Source organism: Balaenoptera acutorostrata, chromosome 5, assembly GCF_949987535.1.
Source record: "Balaenoptera acutorostrata chromosome 5, mBalAcu1.1, whole genome shotgun sequence".
Classification (NCBI taxonomy): domain Eukaryota; kingdom Metazoa; phylum Chordata; class Mammalia; order Artiodactyla; family Balaenopteridae; genus Balaenoptera; species Balaenoptera acutorostrata.
In genome coordinates this window covers 19,242,987-19,268,731 of record NC_080068.1, presented here as the reverse complement: position 1 = coordinate 19,268,731, position 25,745 = coordinate 19,242,987, and the positions used below count along the sequence as shown (strand labels likewise).

At 34.9% G+C, this 25,745-nt stretch overlaps 2 protein-coding genes across 4 annotated transcripts in view; one reads left to right on the top strand and one right to left on the bottom strand.

Moving 5' to 3' along the window:
- The window catches only part of EIF4E (eukaryotic translation initiation factor 4E), a 46,296-nt gene extending 21,571 nt beyond the window's left edge, over window positions 1–24,725 (top strand). For all 3 annotated transcript variants that reach the window (XM_007184063.3, XM_057546903.1, XM_057546902.1), the window contains exons 2-7: window positions 7,435–7,541; window positions 14,061–14,156; window positions 16,407–16,470; window positions 18,182–18,295; window positions 21,308–21,447; window positions 23,629–24,725. In XM_007184063.3, the coding sequence (XP_007184125.1) occupies window positions 7,435–7,541; window positions 14,061–14,156; window positions 16,407–16,470; window positions 18,182–18,295; window positions 21,308–21,447; window positions 23,629–23,743 (636 nt within the window). In that variant the 3' untranslated portion in view covers window positions 23,744–24,725. The remainder of the gene's footprint in view (window positions 1–7,434; window positions 7,542–14,060; window positions 14,157–16,406; window positions 16,471–18,181; window positions 18,296–21,307; window positions 21,448–23,628) is intronic.
- LOC103013462 (replication protein A 32 kDa subunit-like) lies at window positions 20,085–21,160 on the bottom strand. The gene has a single exon (XM_057546901.1). It carries the CDS (start codon window positions 21,060–21,062, stop codon window positions 20,250–20,252), a length of 813 nt encoding a protein of 270 aa, XP_057402884.1. The 5' UTR covers window positions 21,063–21,160; the 3' UTR covers window positions 20,085–20,249.
- Window positions 24,726–25,745: the final 1,020 nt, after the last annotated feature.

Sequence of the window (25,745 nt, the reverse complement as noted above, 5' to 3'; positions counted from 1 at the left end):
TATTTCTTAACTTTGGGAGGAAGAGTATCTTTTTTCTTTTTTGAGCACCCCATGAGGCATGTGGGATCCCAGTTCCCCGACCAGGGATCAAACCTGTGTCCTCTGCAGTGGAAGCTCGGAGTCCCAACCACTGAACTGCCAGGGACGTCCCAGGAAGAGTATCTTTTATTCACACATCCAACCTCACAAATCCATATATACCCAGTCCTTTGGTAGGACCATCGTTATTATTTTAAACTCCACAAGGCATCATTATTATTATTCCTTTAAACTATTAGTAGTCTTTTATATATTTACCCACGCATTTACCTTTTCCAGTGCTTTTCATTCTTTTTTGCACTTCCATTTTCTCGTCTGGGAACTTTTCCCTCTAGCCTGAAACTTTCTTTTGGTGTTCCTCTTACTTTGGACCTCGGGTGTGAGAGTGTGTTTGTTTATGAGTTTGTGTGAGTCTGACTTTACTTCTCTATTTCTGAAGGATATTTTTCCTAGGCACTGAATTCTTTTTTCTTTTTTAAAATATTTATTTTTTTGGCCATGCCAGGTCTTAGTTGTGGCACACGGGATCTTTGTTGTGGCGAGTGGGATCCTTAGTTGCAGCATTCGAACTCCTTTTTTTTTTTTTAAGAGAAACAAAGTGAACAGTTTCATTTACGACACTATTTACAGTCCTTTCAGCCTCTCAATATTCTAGGATAGTATATAATGATTTACATAATTTCTCTCTGTAACATCATAATTTGCATCAAAAATCTTTCTTCCAGAAGAAAATTCTTATTACTTAACATGAATCCCTATAATATTTATTGTAAAAATGCCAATTCTACTATTAATAATAGAGTAATAAAGTCAGTAATATGTCTATGTAATAATATGCAGTGAGTAACAGTTTATCTTGTCATCAACTTAATAAAGTCCAGACATTCCCAAAGCAACCAGGATTTTGAGAATTACAGAGTCTGGACATCATTGCTTGCAGTTACCCAGTTGTCCACTAGAAAGCTGGTATAAACTGGCACTAACATTTTTAAGTGACTTTGGGAATCACTTTTACATATAAAAAATTCAACTAAAAAAATCAAAGAAAAATATATGGTATTCCAAGCATTGTTCTTTATAATATTTCAACTTTTTGCATTGATTAAAATACAGTCTGAGACAGAGTAAAACTGTGTTCAACAATTTCCAGAAATACATATAGTATCCATACATATGAAAAGACCCACCTCAATAAAACAAAATAATATTTAATATTTCAAACATTCAGAAGCATATGAATGCATTAGAAAAGGTCTTTGAAAGCTACATAATAAACCAGTAGTTAAATCAGGAGAGGGATCCTAGGTTTGAGTAAGGTCAAAGGTGAGTTTTTAATTTCTGTTGATTTTTTTTTCCAAAAATCGAATATATGTGTGTGTATATATATATATATATACCGTAATTCAGAAAAGACACATGCATGCACCCCAATGTTCACTGTAAATAGTGCTGCAATGAACATTGGGGTGCATGACTCTTTTTGCATTATGCTTTTCTCTGGGTATATGCCCAGTAGTGGGGTTGCTGGATCATATGGTAATTCTATTTTTAGTTTTTTAAGGAACCTCCATACTGTTCTCCATAGTGGCTGCATCAATTTACATACCCACCAACAGTGCAAGAGGGTTCCCTTTTCTCCACACCCTGTCCAGCATTTGTTGTTTGTAGATTTTCTGATGATGCCCATTCTAACTGGTGTGAGGTGATACCTCATTGTAGTTTTGATTTGCATTTCTCTAATAATTAGTGATGTGGAGCATCTTTTCATGTGTTTGTTGGCCCTCTGTATGTCTTCTTTGGAGAAGTGTCTATTTAGGTCTTCTACCCATTTTTGCATAGGGTTGTTTGTTTGTTTAATATTGAGCTGCACGAGCTGTTTCTATATTTTGGAGATTAATCCTTTGTCCGTTGATGCGTTTCAAATATTTTCTCCCATTCTGAGGGTTGTCTTTTCGTCTTGTTTATGGTTTCCTTTGCTGTGTAAAAGCTTTGAAGTTTCATTAGGTTCCATTTGTTTATTTTTGTTTTTATTTCCATTACTCTAGGAGGTGGATCAAAAAAGATCTTGCTGTGATTTATGTCAAAGAGTGTTCTTCCTATGTTTTCCTATAAGTGTTTTATAGTGTCCAGTCTTCCATTTAGGTCTCTAATCCATTTTGAGTTTTTTCTTGTGCATGGTGTTAGGCAGTGTTCTAATTTCATTCTTTTACATGTAGCTGTCCAGTTTTCCCAGCATCACTCATTGAAGAGGCTGTCTTTTCTCCATTGTATATCCTTGCCTCCTTTGTCATAGGTTAGTTGACCATAGGTGCATGGGTTTATCTTTCGGCTTTCTATCTTGTTCCACTGATCTGTGTTTCTGCTTTTGTGCCAGTACCATATTGTCTTGATTACTGTAGCTTTGTAGTATAGTCTGAAGTCAGGGAGTCTGATTCCTCCAGCTCTGTTTTTTTCCCTCAAGACTGCTTTGGCTATTCGGGGTCTTTTGTGTCTCCATACAAATATTAAGATTTTTTTGTTCTAGTTCCGTAAAAAATGCCATTGGTAATTTGATAGGGATTGCATTGAATCTGTAGATTGCTTTGGGTAGTATAGTCATGTTCACAATATTGATTCTTCCAATCCAAGAACATGGTATATCTCTCCGTCTCTTGGTATCATCTTTAATTTCTTTCATCAGTGTCTTATAGTTCTCTGCATACAGGTCTTTTGTCTCCCTAGGTAGGTTTATTCCTAGGTATTTTATTCTTTTTGTTGCAGTGGTAAATGGGAGTGTTTCCTTAATTTCTCTTTCAGATATTTCATCATTAGTGTATAGGAATGCAAGAGATATCTGTGTATTAATTTTGTATCCTGCAACTCTACCAAATGCATTGATTAGCTCTAGTAGTTTTCTGGTAGCATCTTTAGGATTCTCTATGTATAGTAATATGTCATCTGCAAACAGTGACAGTTTTACTTCTTCTTTTCCAATTTGTATTCCTTTTATTTCTTTTTCTTCTCTGATTGCTGTGGCTAGGACTTCCAAAAATATGTTGAATAATAGTGGTGAGAGTGGACATCCTTGTCTTGTTCCTGATCTTAGAGGAAATGCTTTCAGTTTTTCACCATTGCGAATGATGTTTGCTGTGGGTTTGTCATATATGGCCTTTATTATGTTGAGGTAGGTTCCCTCTATGCCCACTTTCTGGAGAGTTTTTATCATAAATGGGTGTTGAAAGAAAGGTTTTTCTGCATCTACTGAGATGATCATATGGTTTTTATTCTTCAATTTGTTAATAAGGTGTATCATATTGATTGATTTGCATATATTGAAGAATCCTTGCATCCCTGGGATAAATCCCACTTGATCATGGTGTATGATCCTTTTAATATGGTGTTGGATTCTGTTTGCTAGTATTCTGTTGAGGATTTTTGCATCTGTATTCATCAGTGATATTGGTCTGTAATTTTCTTTTTTTGTAGTATCTTTGTCTGGTTTTGGTATCAGGGTGATGGTGGCCTCATAGAATGAGTTTGGGACTGTTCCTTCCTCTGCAATTTTTTGGAAGAGTTTGAGAAGGATGGGTGTTAGCTATTCTCTAAATGTTTGCTAGACTTCACCTGTGAAGCCATCTGGTCCTGAACTTTTGTTTGTTGGAAGATTTTTAATCACAGTTTCAATTTCATTACTTGTGATTGGTCTGTTCATATTTTCTATTTATTCCTGGTTCACTCTCGGAAGGTTATACCTTTCAAAGAATTTGTCCATTTCTTCCAGGTTGTCCATTTTATTGGCATAGAGTTGCTTGTAGTAGTCTCTTAGGATGCTTTGTATTTCTGTGGTGTCTGTTGTCACTTCTCCTTTTTCATTTCTAATTTTATTGATTTGATTCCTCTCCCTCCTTTTCGTGATGAGTCTGGTTAATGGTTTATCAATTTTGTTTATCTTCTCAAAGAACCAGCTTTTAGTTTTATTGATCTTTGCTATTGTTTTCTTTGTTTCTATTTCATTTATTTCTGCTCTGATCTTCATGATTTCTTTCCTTCTGCTAACTTTGGGCTTTGTTTGTTCTTCTTTCTCTAGTTCCTTTAGGTGTAAGGTTAGATTATCTATTTGAGATTTTTCTTGTTTCTTGAGGTAGGCTTGTATAGCTATAAACTTCTCTCTTAGAACTGCTTTTGCTGCATCCCATAGGTTTTGGATTGTCACGTTTTCATTGTCATTTGTCTCTAGGTATTTTTTGATTTCCTCTTTGATTTCTTCAGTGATCTCTTGGTTATTTAGTAACGTATTGTTTAGTCTCCATGTGTTTGTGTTTTTTACGTTTTTTTCCCCTGTCGTTCATTTCTTATCTCTTAGCTGTGTCATGTGAGATCTAGTTCCCTGACCCCGGATTGAACCCGGGACCCTTGCATTGGGAGTGTAGAGTCTTAGCCACTGGACCACCAGGGAAGTCCCCTCCTAGGCACTGAATTCAAAGTTGACAGTCTTTTCCCTTCAGCACAAGGATGTTATTCTGTTGTCTGATGGCTTCCAAACTTTCTTTTGAGAAGTTAGCTGTTATTCTTATTTTTCCGTTGAAAGTAATGCGTATGTGTCTTTTTAAAATTTTTCTTCCTAACTGCTTTTAATATTGCCTCCTTTCGTTTTCAGTAGTTTGAGTCTAATATGCCCAGGTCTAGTTTTTTGTTTGTTTTTTTTTTTTTGAGGTGGACCATTTTTAAAGTCTTTATTGAATTTGTTACAATACTGCTTCTTTTTTTTTTATGGTTTGGTTTCTTGGCCATGTGGCATGTGGGATCTTAGCTCCCCGATCAGGGATTGAACCCACACTCCCTACATTGGAAGGCGAAGTCCTAACCACTGGACCGCCAGGGAAATCCCCCAGGTGTAGTTTTGTTTGTATTTATACTGCTTGGAGTTCCCTCAGTTTTTTAATGTGACTTGAGTCCCTCATGTAATTTGGTAAATTTTGGTTATTCTTTCTTTCTGTATTCTTTCTGTCCCATTCTTTCTTATCTTGTCCTTGAACTTTTTAACCATCTTGACATTTCTTACTATCTGTTTTCCCCTCCTCTGTGATTATTTGAATATTTTCTGTTGACCTGTCTTTGAAGTTCACCAGTCTTACATTCTGTTGAGTCGTTTCTTGTTATTCAGTAAGTTCTCAATTTCAGACATTGTAGTTGGCAGTTCATTAATGTCTATTTAATTCTTTTTAAAAATTGATTTCAATTCCCTTTTCAAATACTCCTATTTTTTCTATCCTTTTTCTGCATCTTCTATTTTATTTATTTGTTTGTTTGTTCATTTGTTCATATTTGTGGCCATACCATGCGACTTGTGCGATCTTAGTTCCCTGACCAGGGATCGGACCCAGCCCTGGCAGTGAAAGCATCAAGTCAACCACTGGACCACCAGGGAATTCCCTCCATCTTCTATTTTACCATAGTAATCATAGTTACTAAGACTTTGTCTGCTAACTCTGTTAATCCGGATTATGTATCTGATACCTGGATGTCTTTCTATGGACAGTTTAATCTCGATCATTAGTTGCTATAAAAAATTTTCTTTGTATGTTTAATAATGTTTGATTGTTTGCTAGGTATTGTAGATAATATTTATAGAGGCTCACGCTTCTGTTATTTTCCTCCAGAGTATAGAGAGTCCGGTTCTTGGGGGCAGTTAATTTATTTATCAGTAGATTACCTTGATCCTGTCAGGGATTAGTTTTAGGATTTGTTAGGCATATGTATTTCATCTGATACCTAGGACATGGCCTTTCTTGAATTTCATCTGAAAGTTGAGGATTTTCAACCATCCACTCTGGCTGGGTCTGAACTAGTTTTCCTAATGCTGTTCAGGCTCTGAAGTCTTGGCTCAGCTGTTCCCTGCTAGGCTACCTGGAGTTGCACTTTGAACATCTCAGTTTAGGAGTCATAGCCAAGGACTTCAGGGATTTTTACATAGATTTTTGAGGCTCACTTCTCTGCAGCTCACTTTTCTCTGGTACCCTGTCCCCCAAACCCACCTGCCTTATCAGACCCTAACTGTTGGCTATTTTCTCTGTTCACTCAGACTGCCTCTGTCTGGAGACCATCATTAATTTTAAGCTGGTAGAGTAAGGAATGGCATTTGGTAAAGATCATCTATTTGAAGATGTAAATTGATTGTGATGAGGAAATGCTGTTAAAAATGATTGGTGCTCTGGTGCTGTTAAGGCATTGGCTACTCTGTGTATGTAAATTTTAGGGCCTTAACTACTCTGTGTAAACATTTAAATTTATTCTGTTAAGTAATCAAGCCAGTAAGTTCCTATTGGTGTAGGGTTGTGATCATTGGCATTACAGTTGTGAGCAAAATCAAGATAAAGCCCGTGCTATGAGTGACTTCATAGGCTAGTAAAAAGTAGTTACTGGAGGTGTCTTGTTGATAAGAAAAATGTATTTTATTTTGTAAAATGTGTATCACCTGTCTGCTCCTGAAGTCATTTTTTAGATGATACATCTCTGATTTACAGAATGTTGTTAATGTGAACATATACCTGTATTGTTTTGCTAGTTGGATTTAAATCTGATATCCAAACCCTTGTTGCAGTGCCCTCCTTTTTTGTATCAGCTTTTGTTTCAGCTTCTGGTCCCTTTTCTTAGCTATGTGTTGATACCAATTTACAGTAGGGTGAAGAGTTACATGGATTAATGTGGAGAACACTTATTATTCCCAGCCTCCTTTTTTCCCTGACATTTTCAGATGACAGTTATGTCTAGCCTAGAAGAATTTAAGTTCAAGCCAATGTCCAGCTTTTTTGCTTAGGGCCAATTGAAAATGACAGAAGTTGCTGAACTTTGTTGCCATATATAATAACAGTGTAACATGAAAGCAAGGACCTGTGTAGTAGTGTCTTGATCACTTTATAAAGATTTTTGTGTTTGTGTCATTGTGATATAGTTAATATACTCTCCAAACTTTAGTTGTATCCCCCCCACTTCCACTATGCACCGTGTTTGGTATGTTAAGAAAGGTACTTGATTTTCCCAACTTTTTTCCATGGTCTCTAACAATCTTATATTAAAATGTGTAAGTGGAAGATAACAATATACAAAATTATTATTATTATGTTTTTAAATTTGAGAAACCTTTTGTTCATAATGAAGAGATGCTAGAATGAAGAGTCTGGTGCTTAGAGTTTGATCTGTGGTCTATTTTATCCAGTGCTTCTCCTGTTAATTCATTCTCCTTAAAAAAAATGTGGACAATATTGGTTCAAATTTATTTAGAGTATTGCTGTCATAGGAATTAATTTTTCACAGCATTGTGAATTAACTATATTGCAATAAAAATTTAAAAATAAAGAAATTTCTTAATGTTATTTCATGTTAAGAAGTTCATAATGTTTAATTATTTTCCACTAGGAAACCACCCCTACTCCTAATCCCCCACCTACAGAAGAAGAGAAAACAGAATCTAATCAGGAGGTTGCTAACCCAGAACACTATATTAAACATCCTTTACAGAACAGGTAAGCTTTCTGACACATAGGTGTTCTGACTTAGGCAGCAAGGTAAATGGTGGATGGGACAGGTTTGGAGGGAAAAGTTAGATGAGACCAGTTTTAGATAGGTGAAGGATTCCGTTTTCATTTGGATGACCCATGTCTAGCAAACAGTTTTATGTGTGAATCTTGAGCTCAGATAGTAGAACTTTGAAAGAGTGGTTTGAAATTCATTGGTAATTGATGGTAATTGAAACCACAGTAGTAAATGAGTTCTCACAACAGAGGCTTGGAATATTAGCACATAGGGGATTTTTTTGAGTAAGAATGCCTATGAAGAGAACAGTCTTGTGGTTGCCAAGTGGGAGGGGTGTGGGGGAGGGATGGGCTGGGAGTTTGGGATTAGCAGATGCAAACTGGTGTATAGAATGAATAAACAGCAAGGTCCTACTGTATAGCACAGGGAACTATATTCAATATCCTGTGATAAACCATAATGGAAAAGAATATGAAAAAGAATATATGTATATGTATATAACTGAGTCACTTTGCTGTACAGCAGAAATTAACACAACATTGTAAATCAACTGTACTTCAGTAAAATTAAAAAAAAAAGAATGCCTTTGAAGGGTATAGACATATAAACTGTATAAACTAGGAAAGAGTGCTTGGTCATGGAAACCTAGCAGATGGTTTATTTTAAGGACAAGATAAGCATATTTGCCACAGAAAGGTCAAATGTTCATTGGATTGAACAATAAGTCCTTGCTAACATTGGAGAAAGTTTAGTAGAGCAGGTGATGGAAAAAGATTGGCATAGTTTGAAGAGTGAATAGAAAGTATACAAATGTATAGAGCAGGAATAGGCAATTTGAAGTTGGTCTGTGAAGGAGAAAAGAGAGCTAGGGGATGTGGAGTCTGGAGATTGGTTGGTTGTATTTAAGAGAAGTTAGGTGAGGAAAAGAGGAGAGTTTAGGATGAGTTAAGTTTTCATAGTTACTGTGTAGTAGTTTAATAGTTCAGTATATGGTTTTTCCTATCTCTACCCTACCACTTCCCAGTATGTTTGTGTTTTTACTTAATTGTCTTTCTGGCTTACATGATGAAAATTAACACAGATTCACTGAGAGCTGATGGTGGGAAGAAAATGGCAACTCAGAAACATTGTAAGAATCTGGAGGAAAGTAAATTGGAATTAACTTTTGAGGATCTTTAATTCCTTTCATTAAAGGAATTAACTTCTGAGGATCTTCAGTTCCTTTCATTCCACCCACTCCCAGGCCTTTTACTCTCTTTACTTTAAAGATCCCACGAGACTGTCTATAATTTAGTTTCATTTATCTGAAAAATGTGTTGTCCTTTTATGTCCCTTTATTTTTTATCATTTCTTCGTTATCATGGTAGACCTATTGAAATAATAGTCCAAACACATTCAGTAGTTTTTTCATAGGAGACCTGTGGTTCAGCAGTTCTCTAGACATTGGGAATTGTCAGCTCGTGAGTGAGATGTCAAAGGTCAAATAGTCCATAAAGGGTAAAAATTCTTCCTCAGGAAAGCATTGTGCCAAAGGTAATAGTTGAACAGTTGATTAGTGGCAATTTCATTTAGCTAACCTAGCAGCAGTACCAAAACTTTTAAAGTATTTTTTTTCATCTTTTCAGTGGTATATAAAAAGCTAGCTCTGTCTTCTGACTGTGAACACAGTTCTTAGTATTGCTGTTTTGTGGGGAGAAGTAATCAAGGCATGTATCCCTCATAGCTTAAGTGAAATCTGAGAAGAGATTCCTGTCCTATCAGTGAACAAACTGATTAAATCCTAAAATGAAGTTTGTGAGGATTTCAATTTCTCTTATCAATTCTATTTCTTGTGTAAAATAGTATCATATGGAAAACTATTTTAAGACATTTTTGGTTCCAATTTTGGTAGTTTCTTCATTATTTACTTCTTGTAAATATTGCAGAATTATGTTTTCTTTTTTAAAAAACTACTATAATTATTATAAGAAAGATGAAATCATTGGGGTACAAAGTATATAAAGTAAAAGTTCTCCGCTTTTTTCTGATACCTTCTTCCCCATTTTGCTTTTTTCTCCATTCCCCAGAATAGTCAGTGTTAAAAATTTGATTTGTATTTTTCCAAAACCTTTCAATATGCATATATACTTTTTTTATATAGATGGCCATACTGTTGAGTTTTTTTGTTTGTATATGCAGGTTTTGACTCATTATTTTAAACCACTGCCTTGTATTAAATGAATATATAGTCATGTATTTTATCAGGCTTACATTAATGTGTATATAGAATTTTTTTCTATTTACAAACAGCGCTATAACGTATACGTCCTTATATATTTTTTTGCACTTGTGTGAATATATCTAGGGTAAAATTTCAGAGTTCTTAGGTTAAAGACTACCCTTTAACTACCTTTGTAGATATTGCCAAATTACCCTCCTTTATCAGCTTAGACTCTTAACAGTTTAAGAGTTACTGGTTTCTACATCCTTGCCAACACCATCAATCTTTTAAATTTAATTGCCTGTCAGATTGGTTCTAGTCTGATTTGTGAAAACAGTGTCTTCTTGTTTTAAATTTGCATTTCTTTTATTGAAATGTCAAAACATTTTTGTTGAAAACAATCGCTTATTTGTGTTTTTACCTGTGAGCAGTCTGTTCAGTTCTTTTGTCTGTTATTTTCTTTGGGGTTTTCTTCTCGTTTATTTCCAAGCATTTGTGTATTAAGGATGTTGACCCATTCCAGGGGGGATTAGGTTGAAAATGCATTTCCAAATCATTTGTCTTTTAACATTGTCTAAGGAGTTATGTTATTTTAGAAGTTTTTGATTTTCATGTAATCAAATACCAGCTTTCTTCCATGGTTTCTGGGTTTCATGTCAGTCTTAGGAGAATTTTACTCACACAATTATCCTATTTAATAGCTGCCTAGCAGTCTCGTGCATTTATTATATTATATATATTATATTTTATTTAAATTTTACTTCTTTGGGCTCATGACCCCTTTATATTCTTAAAAATTATTGAGGATTCCACAGTGTTTTGGTTATGTAGATTTTTATCTATTTTCATTTGCTATATTAGAAAATAAACGTTTAAAAATGTAAAATTATATATGTACTTAACCCATTGCATGTCAATTAAATAATTTTTATTAAAAAAATTTATTCAAAATAAAAAATACGTAGTGGGAAGGATACATAAAAAATACACAGTGGAAAGTATTTTTGTAAATCTTTTTAAGTGCCTGACTTAATAGAAGTCAGCTGGATTTTCATAGTTGCTTCTGCATTGTCTTTAGAGATAAGTTGTTTCAGAGAAAGTATGAGAATAAAATACGGCCTCAGACAGGTACATGGTTGGAAAAGGGAGGAGAAATTTTAATAGCCTTTTAAAATAATTATGACTATCTCCTTCCTTTGATGCTAGGTTTCTTATATGTTAGCTGCATTGTAGAATCTGAAACCATATCCAAGAACTTTTTCTACTCTGTTACATTAAAATCCATTGGTCTCTCTTGCATTTGGAATGTATCCTTCACCCATGCACACCACTGGTCATTTGGAAAATATTGGTTCAGTGAGTTTGCACATCTTCCAAATATTGGCACTTTTCATTTTATGATATCAAAACAATAACATTAATTATTATCACTACCTAAACTCATCAGAAATATCGTCAAGTTTTATTAAGTTGTTAAGCTCACAGTGACACATGCAGGCTTTCCAAAATTCTGATTTTCTCCTGAAAGCTCAAATTTTAGCAGCTGGCTCAATCTGTTCATTTTTCAAGAAATAGTCATGGTTGATCAGCCAATCTTCTTCCAAGTATAAGTGGTGCTCTTTGAAAAAAGTAACTAGTTCACCTCACAACTCAACTGCCTAAGCATTGTATTGATATTTGGTATGCAGAAATATTTTTTGTGCAGAAAGAGACATGTACACAGATTGAAATTTAACGAAACCAGTAGTTTTTACTGCTGGTTTCCATTCAGTGGCATTCTTAACTGAAACTGACATTATTACTGTGAGAGCTGGTGATGATAAAGGATACAGTGACTACTTGTACAAATTGGTGCCACTGTGTGATCCTTGCTATGTACGGCACCGGTAGGTTTGCCAGCCGTTGCTTTTGCATCGTCAGTGCAGATATCCACACAGCGAAAAATAAAATGTCTTAGCATTTTTATGAAATAGTTTTTACTCATCAGCGCTCCTTGAAAGGGCCTTAGGATCCCCTAGGGACCTGTAAACCACATTTTGAGAACTGTTGGTAGGCACTTAAGATGTTTCCAAAATTTTCCAAAATTAAGAACATTCCTGTACAAACATTTTTGCTTAGTTATCCAATTATTTTCTTAGGATATATCTTTATATGTTTAATGGCTGAATGCAGTTTTTTTTAAAGATGGAATTAAATTTTATTATTATTATTTTTAATTGAGGTGTAACAGTTTCAGATGTACATGATTTAATATTTGTATGTATTGTGAAATGATCACAGTAAGTCAACATCCATCACAATACATATTTATAAATTTTTTTTTCTTGTGTTGAGAACTTTTAAGATTTAGTCCCTTAGCAACTTTCAAATTTGCAATGCAGTATTATCACCATGTTGTACTTTACATCCCCATGACTTACTTATTTTACAACTGGAAGTGTGTATCATTTGACCCGCTTCATGCATTCCCCCACCCTTGTGCCTCTAGGAACCACCAATCTCTTCTCTGTATCAGTGAGCTTGGGGTGGTTTTTTTGGGGGTAGTTTGTTTTTTTTAAGTTTTTTTTTAAGATTGCACATATCAGCAAGATCATACAGTATTTGTTTTTCCTGTCTAGTGTCTGATTTATTTAACTTAGCACAAAGTCCTCAGGGTCCATCCATGTTGCAAACAGCAAGATTTCCTTCATTTTTATGACTGAATAATCCATTGAAAATGTATATATATATACACCATATTTTCCTTATTCATGCCTTGATGGACATTTAAGTTGCTTCCGTGTCTTTGCTTATCATGGGGGTGCACATATCGTTTTCAAGTTAGCGTTTTCATTTTCTTCTGATAAATGCCCAGAAGTGGAATTGCTGGATCCAGTGGTAGTTCTATTTTTAAATTTTTGAGGAAAGACTGAATTAATTTTAGAAATCCAGAGTACAATACTTGACACAGTGTGTGTATGTTTAATAGTTTTTCTGCCTTTGCTTTTTAAAAAAAATTTTTTTCCTTGATAGTGGGTTGGCAAATACAAATTATCAAGTAGGTGCTGAAATGCATCTCATTTTTATGTCTGAGATTATCAAGCATTAATCATAAAGTTATGAAATATATGTCCACTTGGAAACCTGTCTTCAGACAACATTTTTATCAATGAGTAAGTGAAATTCCCTTAGAAGTGGTATAGTAATTCAGAAAATACAATTTTACTAAAGATGAATCATACTGGGATGATAATACTTAAGTGTAACTTTTATGTGACATGAGTTTGCCTTCAAAGTATTAGAATAAAACTTTTTTAGACAAAGTATATACAGATACATAGAAACTGGTATGCATTATTTCAGAATATATCTGTGGTAGCATTACTCAGTGAATCCCTTTATTATATTCCCATTTTGTATGAGTTCCCCGCCCCGCCCCCCCCCCCCCCATTCCTAGTGCTCTCATTTCTCTCCTCTTGTTTCTCTGTAAATTTCAGCTTCCCTCTTCCCCACTTTCCTTTCCAGTTAAGTGCTCCTGGTCTGTTTTTCTTAAATAACTACTTAATTATCTCTATCATAGCACTTAGGACATTGTAATTGTCTCTGTACAACATTTCTGTGAACTCTCTGTGGGATGAGCCTCAGTGGATCTCTAAGTATAGCAGAGAATCTGTTACATAGTAGGTACAAAACACATACTTTTCATTTTATTTATCTATTTATTTATTTTTTAGCCGCACCACACAGCTTGCAGGATCTCAGTTCCCCAAAGCCCCAAATCCTAACCACTAGGCCACCAGGGAACTTCCAAAATATATACTTTTTAAATGAAAGAAATAGAGAAAACTACTCATTTGCTACTATAAATAAAATTTTTATTTACTTTATTTATTTTTAATTGTGGTAAAACACATATATAAATTTACTGTCTTAACCATTTTTAAATGTACAGTTCAATAGTGTTAAGTACACCCCCATTGTTGTGCAACCAATCTCCCTGAACTCTCTTTATCTTGCAGAAAAACTTAAACTCTCTACCCATTAAACAACAACTCTCCATTCCCCTTCCCTTTTAGCCCCTGGCAACCACCATTCTACTTTACTACTCTGGGTGCCTCATACAAGTGGATCATACAGTATTTGTCTTCTTTGATGGACTCATTTCATTTTCCTTCCTTTTTAAGGCTGTTTAATATTCCACAGTACATTTTGTTCATTCATCTGACAATAGACACTTCCCCCTTTTGGCTGTTGTGAATAATGCTGCTTTGAACATGAATGTAAAGCTACCTCTTTTTTTTTTTTTTTGACACTGACTTTCTATTTTTAGATGGGCACTCTGGTTTTTTAAAAATGATAAAAGCAAAACTTGGCAAGCAAACCTTCGGCTGATCTCTAAGTTTGATACTGTTGAAGACTTTTGGGCGTAAGTAACCATTCATTTTAGGATGTTTGTTGTCTTATTAGTTGTGTAATTTTTCATTTTAAGTTGCATTCACAAAATGAAGGGTAAGGTGTGAACAGTTAATATTCACCTTTTTGTTTGTCCATCTTCTCACAACTGTTTGAATTGGTGATTATTCCTCATCAGTTTTAGAAAGCTTCCGTCTTGTCGTCTTTTAGCTCTGCCTGTTCTCTATTCTTTGTCCTGAGGTCTCTTTCGTTGAGAATCCTTTATTGTTCCTAGAACTTCCAACAACTTTTAGGAGCTTGTCCCCTTTCTTGGTTGCCTACATACATTTGCCCTATTCTTAGGTATTCCAGAGCTTTCTTAGGCCCTCATTTCTGCAGATTCTTTCCAGTATAATATCTGGATTTCCTGTGATAGAGATTCCAAGATTTCAAAGGCTGAACTGCTCATAATTCAGGGTTTGTCAAAGAATGACAATATCTCTGATGATAGTTTATTAATTTCATTATACTTCGTGATCAACATCAAGAAGAATAGTTGAAATATTTTTGAGATTTTGTTTCAGATTTAGGAAAAAGTTAAGATTTCGGGGTCTTAAATCTTTGCATGACTTCAAAATATAATTTAAAATGATAAAGTTCTTTTCAGGAGGTTTGGGAATATTGATTCTTTAAAAACAAAGTTGATTTAGTATGTCTTATTTGCTTGAAAAATGTATGGGGAGAAACTATTTGAGAACATGAAAGATACAACTTGTTAAAAACATTTTTAAGAGCTGTAAATTACCTAGCAGTTATCTAAGTATTCTAATTTGTTCAGCTGGTGTATTTTGGATCATACCAGTGATGTGATTCTTATGTTTTAATGTTAACTCCCTGAGTGTAGCACAAAGACTAACAGATTGTGATTAGAAAATTTATGCATGTAATGTATACTTCCTCCAGGGCAGAAACAATTTTCTGTATATTTCTAGTGCTTTGCCCATATTAGGCATTTAGTATGCATTTGAATCCCTGAAAACGAAGCATAGAATAATTAGAGAAAACTGTATATTGAGACCACTTTGAGTGGTCACTTTTAATTGAAAACATTGTTTAAGAAATTTTTTAAAATTTAATTTAGATATTTCACTAGCTTGAAGGTAGAAGCCTAGATCATTTGATCTCCTGAAGTCTATCACAGCAAAATTGTTATAAAACTGGCAACAGAGTAAGAATGCTTTGCCTGTCTCCAATATTTTATACAGAAGTGATGATCTTAGCTATATGACTAGTGACCATGGGTGGTGTTATTATACTTAGTTAGATATTACTATTTGGGAAGTAGTTTAAAAATACAGATTCTGTGGTTCCATCCTATATTTAAGGAATTAAAATCTCAAGAAGTAGGGTAAGGAACTGTTTTTTATATTTTTTTGGTTGCTATTTTAATAAATTTATTTATTTTTGGCTGCGTTGGGTCTTGCTGTGTGTGGGCTTTCTCTAATTGCGGTGAGCGGGGCCTACTCTTAGTTGCGGTGCGTGGGCTTCTTATTGCAGAGGCTTCTCTTGTTGCGGAGCATGGGCTCTAGACAGGCGGCCTTCAGTAGTTGTGGCACACGGGCTCAGTAGTTGTGGCACACGGGCTTAATTGCTCCGAGGCATGTGGGATCTTCCCGGGCCAGGGCTCGAACCTGTGTCCCCTGCATTGGCAGGCAGATTCTTAACCACTGCACCACCAGGGATGTCCTGTTTTGTTTTTAAAAGCTCCCCAAAAGATTATTATGCTGACTTAAACTAGTAATGGTGTGTGGTGTTTGGGAACCATTGATCTGTTCCGCTCTTGGATACTTTCAAGGATAATAATGTTGACTTATTTTAGTCATGCAATCCTGATGGTCAGGGAGTTTGTCTTGCTTTCTCTTGATTTGTCTTTTTGTGTGTTTAAAACTGCTCATTAGCCTCACGGATTCTTTCATCTACTTAAAGCCACTTCATACCTCTCTTTTCAGTTTCTTGTATATACATACGTATGTATTCAGTTAACTAATACATCAAAATTGTTAGAATAAAATTATTAGAAATATTTTCTTGAAAATCATCAGATGTTGATTCTTGAAGCTGTTACTAAGATCTGTTTGGTCCATTTCAGAAATTGACTTCATGGGGGTGGGAAGTAAACATGAGTTTTTATCTTATTTTTATCATATTCTCTGAATGTATATGTACGCACCTAAACTTTGCATTACATATGCTACGTTTATAATTGTTCTTTTCTTTTACCTAGTCTGTACAACCATATCCAGTTGTCTAGTAATTTAATGCCTGGCTGTGACTACTCACTTTTTAAGGTATGTTTAATTGGTGACTTCATATATTTATTATAAGACTGGACCATTCAGGTATTCATTAAAAAATCTTGCCATAAACTTAGGAATAGTTAATGTTGTGATGCTTGGAGAATAATTAAATTAGCTTTACCAGGTTTTAGCATAAATATATTTTGCCCTATTTTAGTATAAATATTGGGTTGGCCAAAAAGTGCCTTTTTGGTAAAAATAAAAGACACATTTTTTTAAGTAAAAATAAAAGACACATTTAATTTAGTTAAGACATGTTTTAAAGTAATAGAACTACATTTGAAGCCCCGTAATTTATAGGTCTAGTTGTCTAGTTAAATTAACGTTGTTCTGTTTTGCCCTTCATCAAAACGTCTAGTGTTTTTCTTCTCTAATTGTTTTTGTTTTTCTTCTCTAATTGTATTTATTCAAGGCATGTTTTTCATTTTCTCCAAGAACTTTATTGAACAACGTATTCAGCCTTTGGTGTGGTTGGTGGTGGTTCATTCAGCTTGCCCAGGATCTCTCCCATTCCATATTATTGTGCAGTATCCACTTTTCATCACCTGTCAAAACTTGTTTTAAAAACGGAACGTTTTCATTACATTTAAGTAGAGAATTGCATGCTTGAATACGTTCAAGAAGGTTTTTTTAACTTATGTGGAACCTAAACATCAAAGCGATTCATATAACCAAGCTGGTGTAAATGATTGTCAGCGCTTGATTTTGATATTTTGAGTATGTTGGCTCTCTCCTGTGTGGTATTACGTTGATTGTTCTCAGTTTATGTCTCGATTTGATTGCTATCGACTTCAACTGGTCTGCCTGACCGTGCAGCATCGTCCAGTGAGAAATCTCCAGCACAAAACTTTGCAAACCACTTTAGACACGTTCAATCAGTCACAGCGCCTTCTCCATACACTGCACAAATCTTTTTTTTGCATTTCAGTTGCATTTTTACCTTTCTTGAAATAATAAAGCCGAAAATGTTGCTTTTTTTCTTCCATCTTCAATATTAAAGTGGCTACATGAAAATTCACCAATTCTGATAAGTCTTTTTTTAAATGCACGCTGATATGACAGCTGTCACATACAGTCTAACGAAATTGTTTTGAATGAAGTTAAAGACAACTGAGTGCTACTAGATCCATCTTACGGAAAAAGCCAAATGAACCTTTTGGCCAACCCAGTTATTGAAATTAAGTGAGAGTCAGACTGTATGGGCACATCCTGTGATTGATTTTGAGGAGAACTTTGATCATCCAAATAGATCATCCAATCCGTTTCTTCTTTATATATTTGAGTAGACTGAAGTCCAGAGTTTGTCAGGAATTCTTAGCCTGGAGTGTGTGGGTCCTTGAGATATTTATGAGTTTTGTCAGCTGGTAGTGGGTGGGACAGTCATTAGCTCTCTGAAATTGTGTAAGTTTTGTATATATTTTCTAGGTATAGAAATGTATACAGCTTCTCAAAGGTATCTGTTACTCAGAATGTTTTAGAGCCTCCAAATTAAGTGAAACCCAAGGTTTGATAGTTAACAAGTGCCCAAGTCAGGACTCTAATTTTGCTTTAAGTCTTGTGTGCTTTTTTCCCCACTACATCAATTAACAGTTTTATGGATATAAAGTGAATAGTTAATAGGGTTGTTGCTTGCTGTTTCTAGTGATGATCTCAAGTTAAAGTAACAATATTGTCTCATAGTGTTGTCTCCCTAACCTTGTAGGATGGTATTGAGCCTATGTGGGAAGATGAGAAAAACAAACGAGGAGGACGATGGCTAATTACATTGAACAAACAGCAGAGACGAAGTGACCTCGATCGCTTTTGGCTAGAGACAGTAAGGTTTTAAAATTATAAAGCTGTTTTGGAATACTTTAACTTATGTTACATTTTACATTGGTTACTTAATTCAAGACGAGATAAGGATTCCCACTCTAGCTAAGCCAGCACTTAATTTTGTTCTGTCCTGTGAATCTTGTATACTTCTTACATACTAGTACAGTGAAACTCCCTACCACATATTACACATCCAGAAAGTGATTGGCAGTTGACTCACCTTCCAGAATAAGGTCATCTTGGTCATTTCATTAAGTTCAAAATTATAGAACCTCTCACATTTTGTATGATGTAAGTTTTTTTACAATCCTCTTAGAGTATTGCTCTGTATACTAAACTTTTTAGATCAATGAAGGAAACAGTGAAATTGTAGCTTGATATCATTCAGCTTATATGTTGTGATGTAACTTGGAACTTTTGGTTTCATATGACATTTATTAAATATGAGATAATAGGCATTTTCTCTAGTGAAAGTTTTCAAACCCCAAGCTTTTAGGAGCAGGGATTATAGTCTCTTTTGTATCCCTATCACTTGACAGTGTCTGGTTTATAGTTAGCCCTTACTAAGTTGAGCAATAATAAACATTTCAGTGAATGGCTTTTTAAAGAAGAAACTTAATTTTGCGGGAATTCCCTGGCGGTGCAGTGGTTAAGACTCCTGGCTCCCAATGCAGGGGGCCCGGATTCGATACCTGGTCAGGGAACTAGTTCCCACATGCATGCTGCAACTAAGAGTTCATATGCCGCAACTAAGGAGCTGGCAAGCTGCAACTAGGGAGCCCGAGAACTGCAACTAAGGAGCCCGCCGGCCGCAACTAAGACCTGGTGCAACCAAATAAATAAATAAGTTTTTAAAAAAAGAGACTTAATTTTGGTTTTGGGAGAGATTATCAGTAATTACCATTTTAGAATTCTAAATTAAAAAGTGATTTCAGTTTTGCAGGATGACAAAAGTTCTGGAGATTGTTGGTACATTGTGAATATACTTAATGCCACTGAACCGTACACTTAAAAATGGTTAATATGGTAAATTTTATGTCATGTATTTACCACAGTTTTTTTAAAAGTTAGAAAATGTTCATGAAAAACAACAAGAACAAGAGATAATTAAACAGCTTTTTCAGTTATTCCATTAATATTTGTTTGCTGGCAAGTATAAGCAGTAGCAGAGCAAAGTGAATATTAATAAAATAATTCACCTTTTATGTGCCCTGACATCAGTTGCCGAATTTGCTAAAAAAGTTAACAAAACTGATCATGTTCTTGGTATTAAAGAATCAAATTAACAAATTTTTTAAAGGCCAGGACAAAAAACTATATAAATATAATTTAGGCATTCAGAAAGTCGACTTTTTTTTTTTTTTTTTTGCAATAGAACTTTTATTAAACATATGAATGTGCTTATTTTGTACAAAATACATATCTTACTCTCTGCCCCAGGAAACCACCATTCTAGAACCCCATGCTTATAAAAACACACTTTGGGCAGCAGTTATGACAAAGTGAAAGAAAGTGCAATTCTGGAAGTAACAACACATAACCAAAGTGGGGAACAAAAACAGGCAGAGGTTAGTGGGCTTCATGGCTAGCTCTCTGCTGACAGGCCCTCGTCCTACTCTTAACAGGAAACAATTTAGGAATAAAAACTCCTGCGTATTATTCAAGTAATACCGCCCAACCCTCTTGGTAGCATCCCTCTTCCAATTCCATTTATCCTGATTTTGTAACTTCTTTAAGAAATTCCGCCCTGGTTTACATCCCTGTCAGTTGCCCATTTCCCTCTGAGCTTCAAAAACACAGAACAGTAGTAAGTTTCAAAAGGATGTCAGTTGAAACCTTTTATAGATGAAACCTCCTTCCTAGAAGTCAACCTGCCAAATATATGCACAGCTGGAGACAAGAGATTGCATAAAAAGTCCAGCTGGAAAATATTTCGGGTACCCAATTAGATCCAGTTATTCTGCGTCTGTGGATTTAAAATGATCATCATCCATAGTGGAATAGATGTGTCCCTCGTTGCTTAGAAAATCCACAGCTTGCTTGATTGAGGCTACGGTCATGTGTTGGAGCTGATTCTTGAGATCCTGAAAGTTCAATCCTTCAGGCCTTGGGCAAGCCTTAATCAAATTCAGTACCTGGTGCTGGGCCACAGTGAGGCCATTTGCTGGCATGAAGCTATTCCCACCAAAGTTCCCAGCTTCACCCATTCCTGGATTGCTGATAGGTGCTCTCCCTGCTGAGGGCTGGCTGTTAGACTTGCTCAGCATCATGTGTGCATCGACTACTTCCAGAATATGTGTGGTGAACTCATTCATATCCGCCAGGGGCATGATCTTAAAGGCTCCCAGACTTCTCTTGCTCTGAAAAGATCTCAGATGACCAGCCACTTTCACATAGGTTTCTGGAGGAACCACAGTGTTTTCAGTGCTGGCATCGTCTGTGTCAACCCACTGGCGGACATCCGTGGGTGCAGCCGTCATGTCATCTATTTTGTAAACAATGTTGGTTGCAGCCTTCTCTGCATTTCTGATTATCCCCACAACAGTGACCTGTGAAATCTCAACATTTCCAATTTTGAACACTTCATCAACCAGAGTAGCAGAAAGCAGCTGAGATATGGTACAGGGTACAATATGCTGAGCTCGGGCTCTAGATTTCTTTTCAGCTTGGGAAGGTGTCAGTGATCCAAAGCCCCCAGGGGACTGTGTGTAGCCTCCGGCTCCCCCAAAAGAGGAACTGCTATAGCTTTCAAATCCACTGGTCCACATCTTCGTCACAATTCCCTCAGGAAAGAGTTCCAGAAGGTTCCGGCCTGGTGGGTTCCCCTAACCGCCTCCGGACCCTGCAGCGGCCGCTCCGCTATATCTACTTTCACAGGAGCCCCAGAAAGTCGACTCTTGATTTAAAAACTTTTTCAGTTTTGTGTATATACAAATACTTGAGACATTTGCAGCTTAATAAGCTGTTTATCATCTGTTGAATGTAATTTGAGATTTGGGTTTATTCTTTTAAGCTGCTGTGCCTTATTGGAGAATCTTTTGATGACTACAGTGATGATGTATGTGGAGCTGTGGTTAATGTTAGAGCTAAAGGTGATAAAATAGCAATATGGACTACTGAATGTGAAAACAGAGAAGCTGTTACACATATAGGGTAAGTTTTGCTTTTTGTGTGCTTCTTTTAAAATAGGTAACTAAAAGCAGAAGTACTTTTTAAATAAAAAGTATTTATGTAGACCATTATTTTCCTTGTTTTCGTGAACACTTTTATAATCTTGAACTGCTGTGCATTGGTATTCAGTGTCTTATTCATATTTTTTTCACTTCCGTAAAATTTCTTTTTCCTAGCAATGGGGTATATAATCACTATTTTAGCATGTAGCATTTTATTATTTAGCATATGAGAATATGTCTTTTTTGCCTTACTTTAAAACCATAATGCTAATGTATAATACTCAATAATTTGGTGAATATTGGCAAAGAGTATATGTATATTTTGCACACATGTGTACACTTAACGTAAAATTTTCATTGAAGTTAAAGTGACAGTAGCTTGGTTTTGTCCATATTTAAAACCCACATGTATAAATTTTAAAACTTTTTTTTGGCAAATATTACTATTTGCAAAAGTTGCCTGTTGTCCCCGCCCCCCCATCTCCCCCACCCCCCGCAAATGTCAGTCAGTGTTAACTAGGATTTTTTTTTACTATATTTAAATTAGTAAAATTGGACTTTAAATTTTGTGTTAAAATTAAGTACCAGTCATAAGTCACAATATGTTTGGTTTGCCTCTTTGCATGTTGATTTTTCAAACATTATGAATTCTCCTGTGAACATAATTCCTTTCTGGATTAAAAGATGTGGGGATTTTCCCAGTTTCATTCTCCACGGGGTTTCTTATAAGAGAAGGTTGATTGTTGATTCGTCACCATATTCCTGATCTTTCTGTCAGCCTTAAAACTTACTGACTGGGGGGGGTCTCCTGTTTCTTTGAAAATGTGTTAAAGAAACTAAGTATGAACTTTTTTCCTCAGAAGGTTTTTTATTTGTGTCAATATTAAACACTTTTGAAATCTCTATAAAACTTTTGGCCTCACTTTTTCAAGGAAAAAATTTTTTTCACCCTTTTAAGTTGCATGGCTCAGTGCTCTTTCTGGCATTTTTAGTGATTAAGTATAATCGAGAGTAATACATTATATCCTAATATAAATCTGATAATAGTTATAATTTTAGTTATCATAAAATTATTTTTAAATACCCTATTCGAAGGAAGGTAGTAAAGTCTTCTGAAGGGTAGAATATGAATAAAATTTCCTGGTATCATACTGCTAGAGTATTTAGCTCCATGAAAATGTATATCTCTTTATTTTTGTTTCATTTTGGTGCCTATTTTTAAAATTTTGCTATTTTTTCTCAGATACCAGATTCCTAACTTGACCTATGATATTCTCATAAGATCGTATGACGATCTGCCCCCAGTTTTACCTTGTCAGCCTCATCTCTCATATTTACCTTTCTTGTGAGCTGTAGCCACACAGCCTTATTTTTGTTCCTCGGCCTTCACATGTGCTTCATTCTCTTAGCATTATACTTTGACCTCATGAGTTTTTAAAAGGAGAGATTTCTCTGTTTCCAAAGAGGAGATTAGATCCTCCTTGTTAATAATATCACAGCCCCTGTGCTTACCCTCTTTGATACTCATCATATTTGTTCTTAAAATAGAGTCACATCTTATTTGAAAATTAGGTTGTAGAGTTAATATATAAGGCAGAAATCATGTTATGTTCTAAATTATCCTGAAAATATCATAAATCGCCTTCACAGTGTTTAATTTTTGTGTGTGCATTCTTGTCGGTAATAGGTAAGGTAAATGTAATTGCAGTAACATACAATGTTTATTAAGGTTTATATGTAAAATATAATTGAAGCATTTTAGATCAGAAAATTAAAACGTGCATGTAATTGATTTTGAATACATTAATTATGCATGTGGTACAGCTCCACCATTTGTATTTGTGATTATTTGTTTGTAAATAATCAAGTACTCTAAACTATAAACACCATGAGCCTAGAGACTGTCCTTGCTTTGCTTATTATTAATTTACTGATAATTATCACAGTACCTGATACATAGTAGACTCTCAAATATTGGTTAAGTGATTAACCAAGATTGTTGTGAAAATGAAGAGTAAATTTTGCTAAAAGGAAAAAAGGGTGCAATTTCCTATTTCACTCTCTAGGTATTATTTTTTAATGTAGAGAATAATAATACTGGATTTGTGGTGTATGTTTGAATAAAAATTAATGGCTACTTTTCTTCTTTTTCATTTTCTAGGAGGGTATACAAGGAAAGGTTAGGACTTCCTCCAAAGATAGTGATTGGTTATCAGTCCCATGCAGACACAGCTACTAAGAGCGGCTCCACCACTAAAAATAGGTTTGTTGTTTAAGAAGACACCTTCTGAGTATTCTCATAGGAGACTGCGTCAAGCAATCGAGATTTGGGAGCTGAACCAAAGCCTCTTCAAAAGCAGAGTGGACTGCATTTAAATTTGATTTCCATCTAAATGTTGCTAAGATATAAGAGAAGTCTCATTCGCCTTTGTCTTGTACTTCTGTGTTCATTTTTTTTTTTTTTTTTTAATTTTGGCTAGAGTGTCCACTATCCCAATCAAAGAATTACAGTACACATCGTCCCCAGAATCCATAAATGTGTTCCTGGCCCATTCTGTAATAGCTTAAAAGAATTAACGATTACACACACATTTGACCCATCTACAATATTTAAAGAAAAGAATTTGCATTTCTATACCTTACAAGAGAACGATTCTGTTTATGTTCCATTGTATGCAGGAGCATATTTTGCTGGTTTGAAAGAGTATGATGCATACAGTTTTCTAACAATTTTCTTTGTTTCTTTTTACAGCATTGTCTGTGCTGTACTCTTGCTGATGGCTGCTAGATTTTAATTTATTTGTTTCCCTACTTGATAACATTAGTGATTCTGATTTCAGTTTTTCATTTGTTTTGCTTTTGTTTTTCTCCTCATGTAACATTGGTGAAGGATCCAGGAATATGACACAAAGGTGGAATAAACATTAATTTTGTGCATTCTTTGGTAATTTTTTTGTTTTTTTGTAACTACAAAGCTTTGCTACAAATTTATGCATTTCATTCAAATCAGTGATCTATGTTTGTGTGATTTCCTAAACATAATTGTGGATTATAAAAAATGTAACATCATAATTACATTCCTAATTAGAATTAGTATGTCTGTTTTTGTATCTTTATGCTGTATTTTAACACTTTGTTATACTTAGGTTATTTTGCTTTGGTTAAAAAATGGCTCAAGTAGAAAAGCGGTCCCATTCATATTAAGACAGTGTACAAAACTGTAAATAAAATGTGTACAGTGAATTGTCTTTTAGACAACTAGATTTGTCCTTCCTTTTATTTCTCCATCTCTATAGAAGGAATTTGTACTTCTTATTGCAAGGCAGTCTCTATGGTGTCTTCTTGTAGTGTCTTCCACATGAATAGCGTAAGTTTGGAGCATTAGTTTGATTATTATGTTTATTTTAATTTTTAATAAATTGAATAGGTAGCATCATATATATATGGAATTAAATTGATGTGGCTATCTTTTTTTTTTTTTTTTTTTAAGTAAGGTAAGAGGCACAGTCCTTCAGTCTTAGGTAAATAATGTACTCTTAATATGTTAAAACATGAGAATTGCGACCTTGGTGCATCACCATTTGATTGGTAGGAATAGCAGTTGTAACACTTGGTTGCTGAATTGAGATGTTATTTTTCAAGTGTCCAAATGACACCATAGGGAAAGAGTTAAAGGTGGTGGGGGGCGTATGCATTAAGAATTTTGTTAGTGTTGCTGTCTAAATAGAATTATAATAAACAGGTTATGAACGCTTGTATTTATAATGATGAATTGGTGTAGTATAGATTTATGTAAACTTGAAAACTTGATCTACTCTTTATAGGCATCATTTGAAAGCAAATTTGAAAACAGTTTGTTTATAATAATTGTATATTTCAGATCCCGTAAAATGAAATATGGCTATATTGTAGACAAAAGGGTAAGTTGAACTGTAGGTAGAATGAGAACCATTAATTGAGAGGAAATTTTGTCTTCAGATGGTGATTATGAATTAATCATTTTAAAGCTGAAAAGTTTGACAAAAATCCTGTATAAAATAAACATGAAATTAATAGTATTGATTTTATTGAAGAATTTAAAACAGTTTAAAGGGTACCACAAGCTACCATCTGAGTACTTGCAATACCACAAACACCCCTTGTTCAGTATTCTAGAAATAACTGAGTCTTTTGTGCTTATAATCTCAATATACTGTACCTAGTAATATCTGTTGTTTAAGGTTGAGTGATTGTTTAAGGTGATTTATTGTCTTTGTTGATATATGTAGTTGTGAGCAC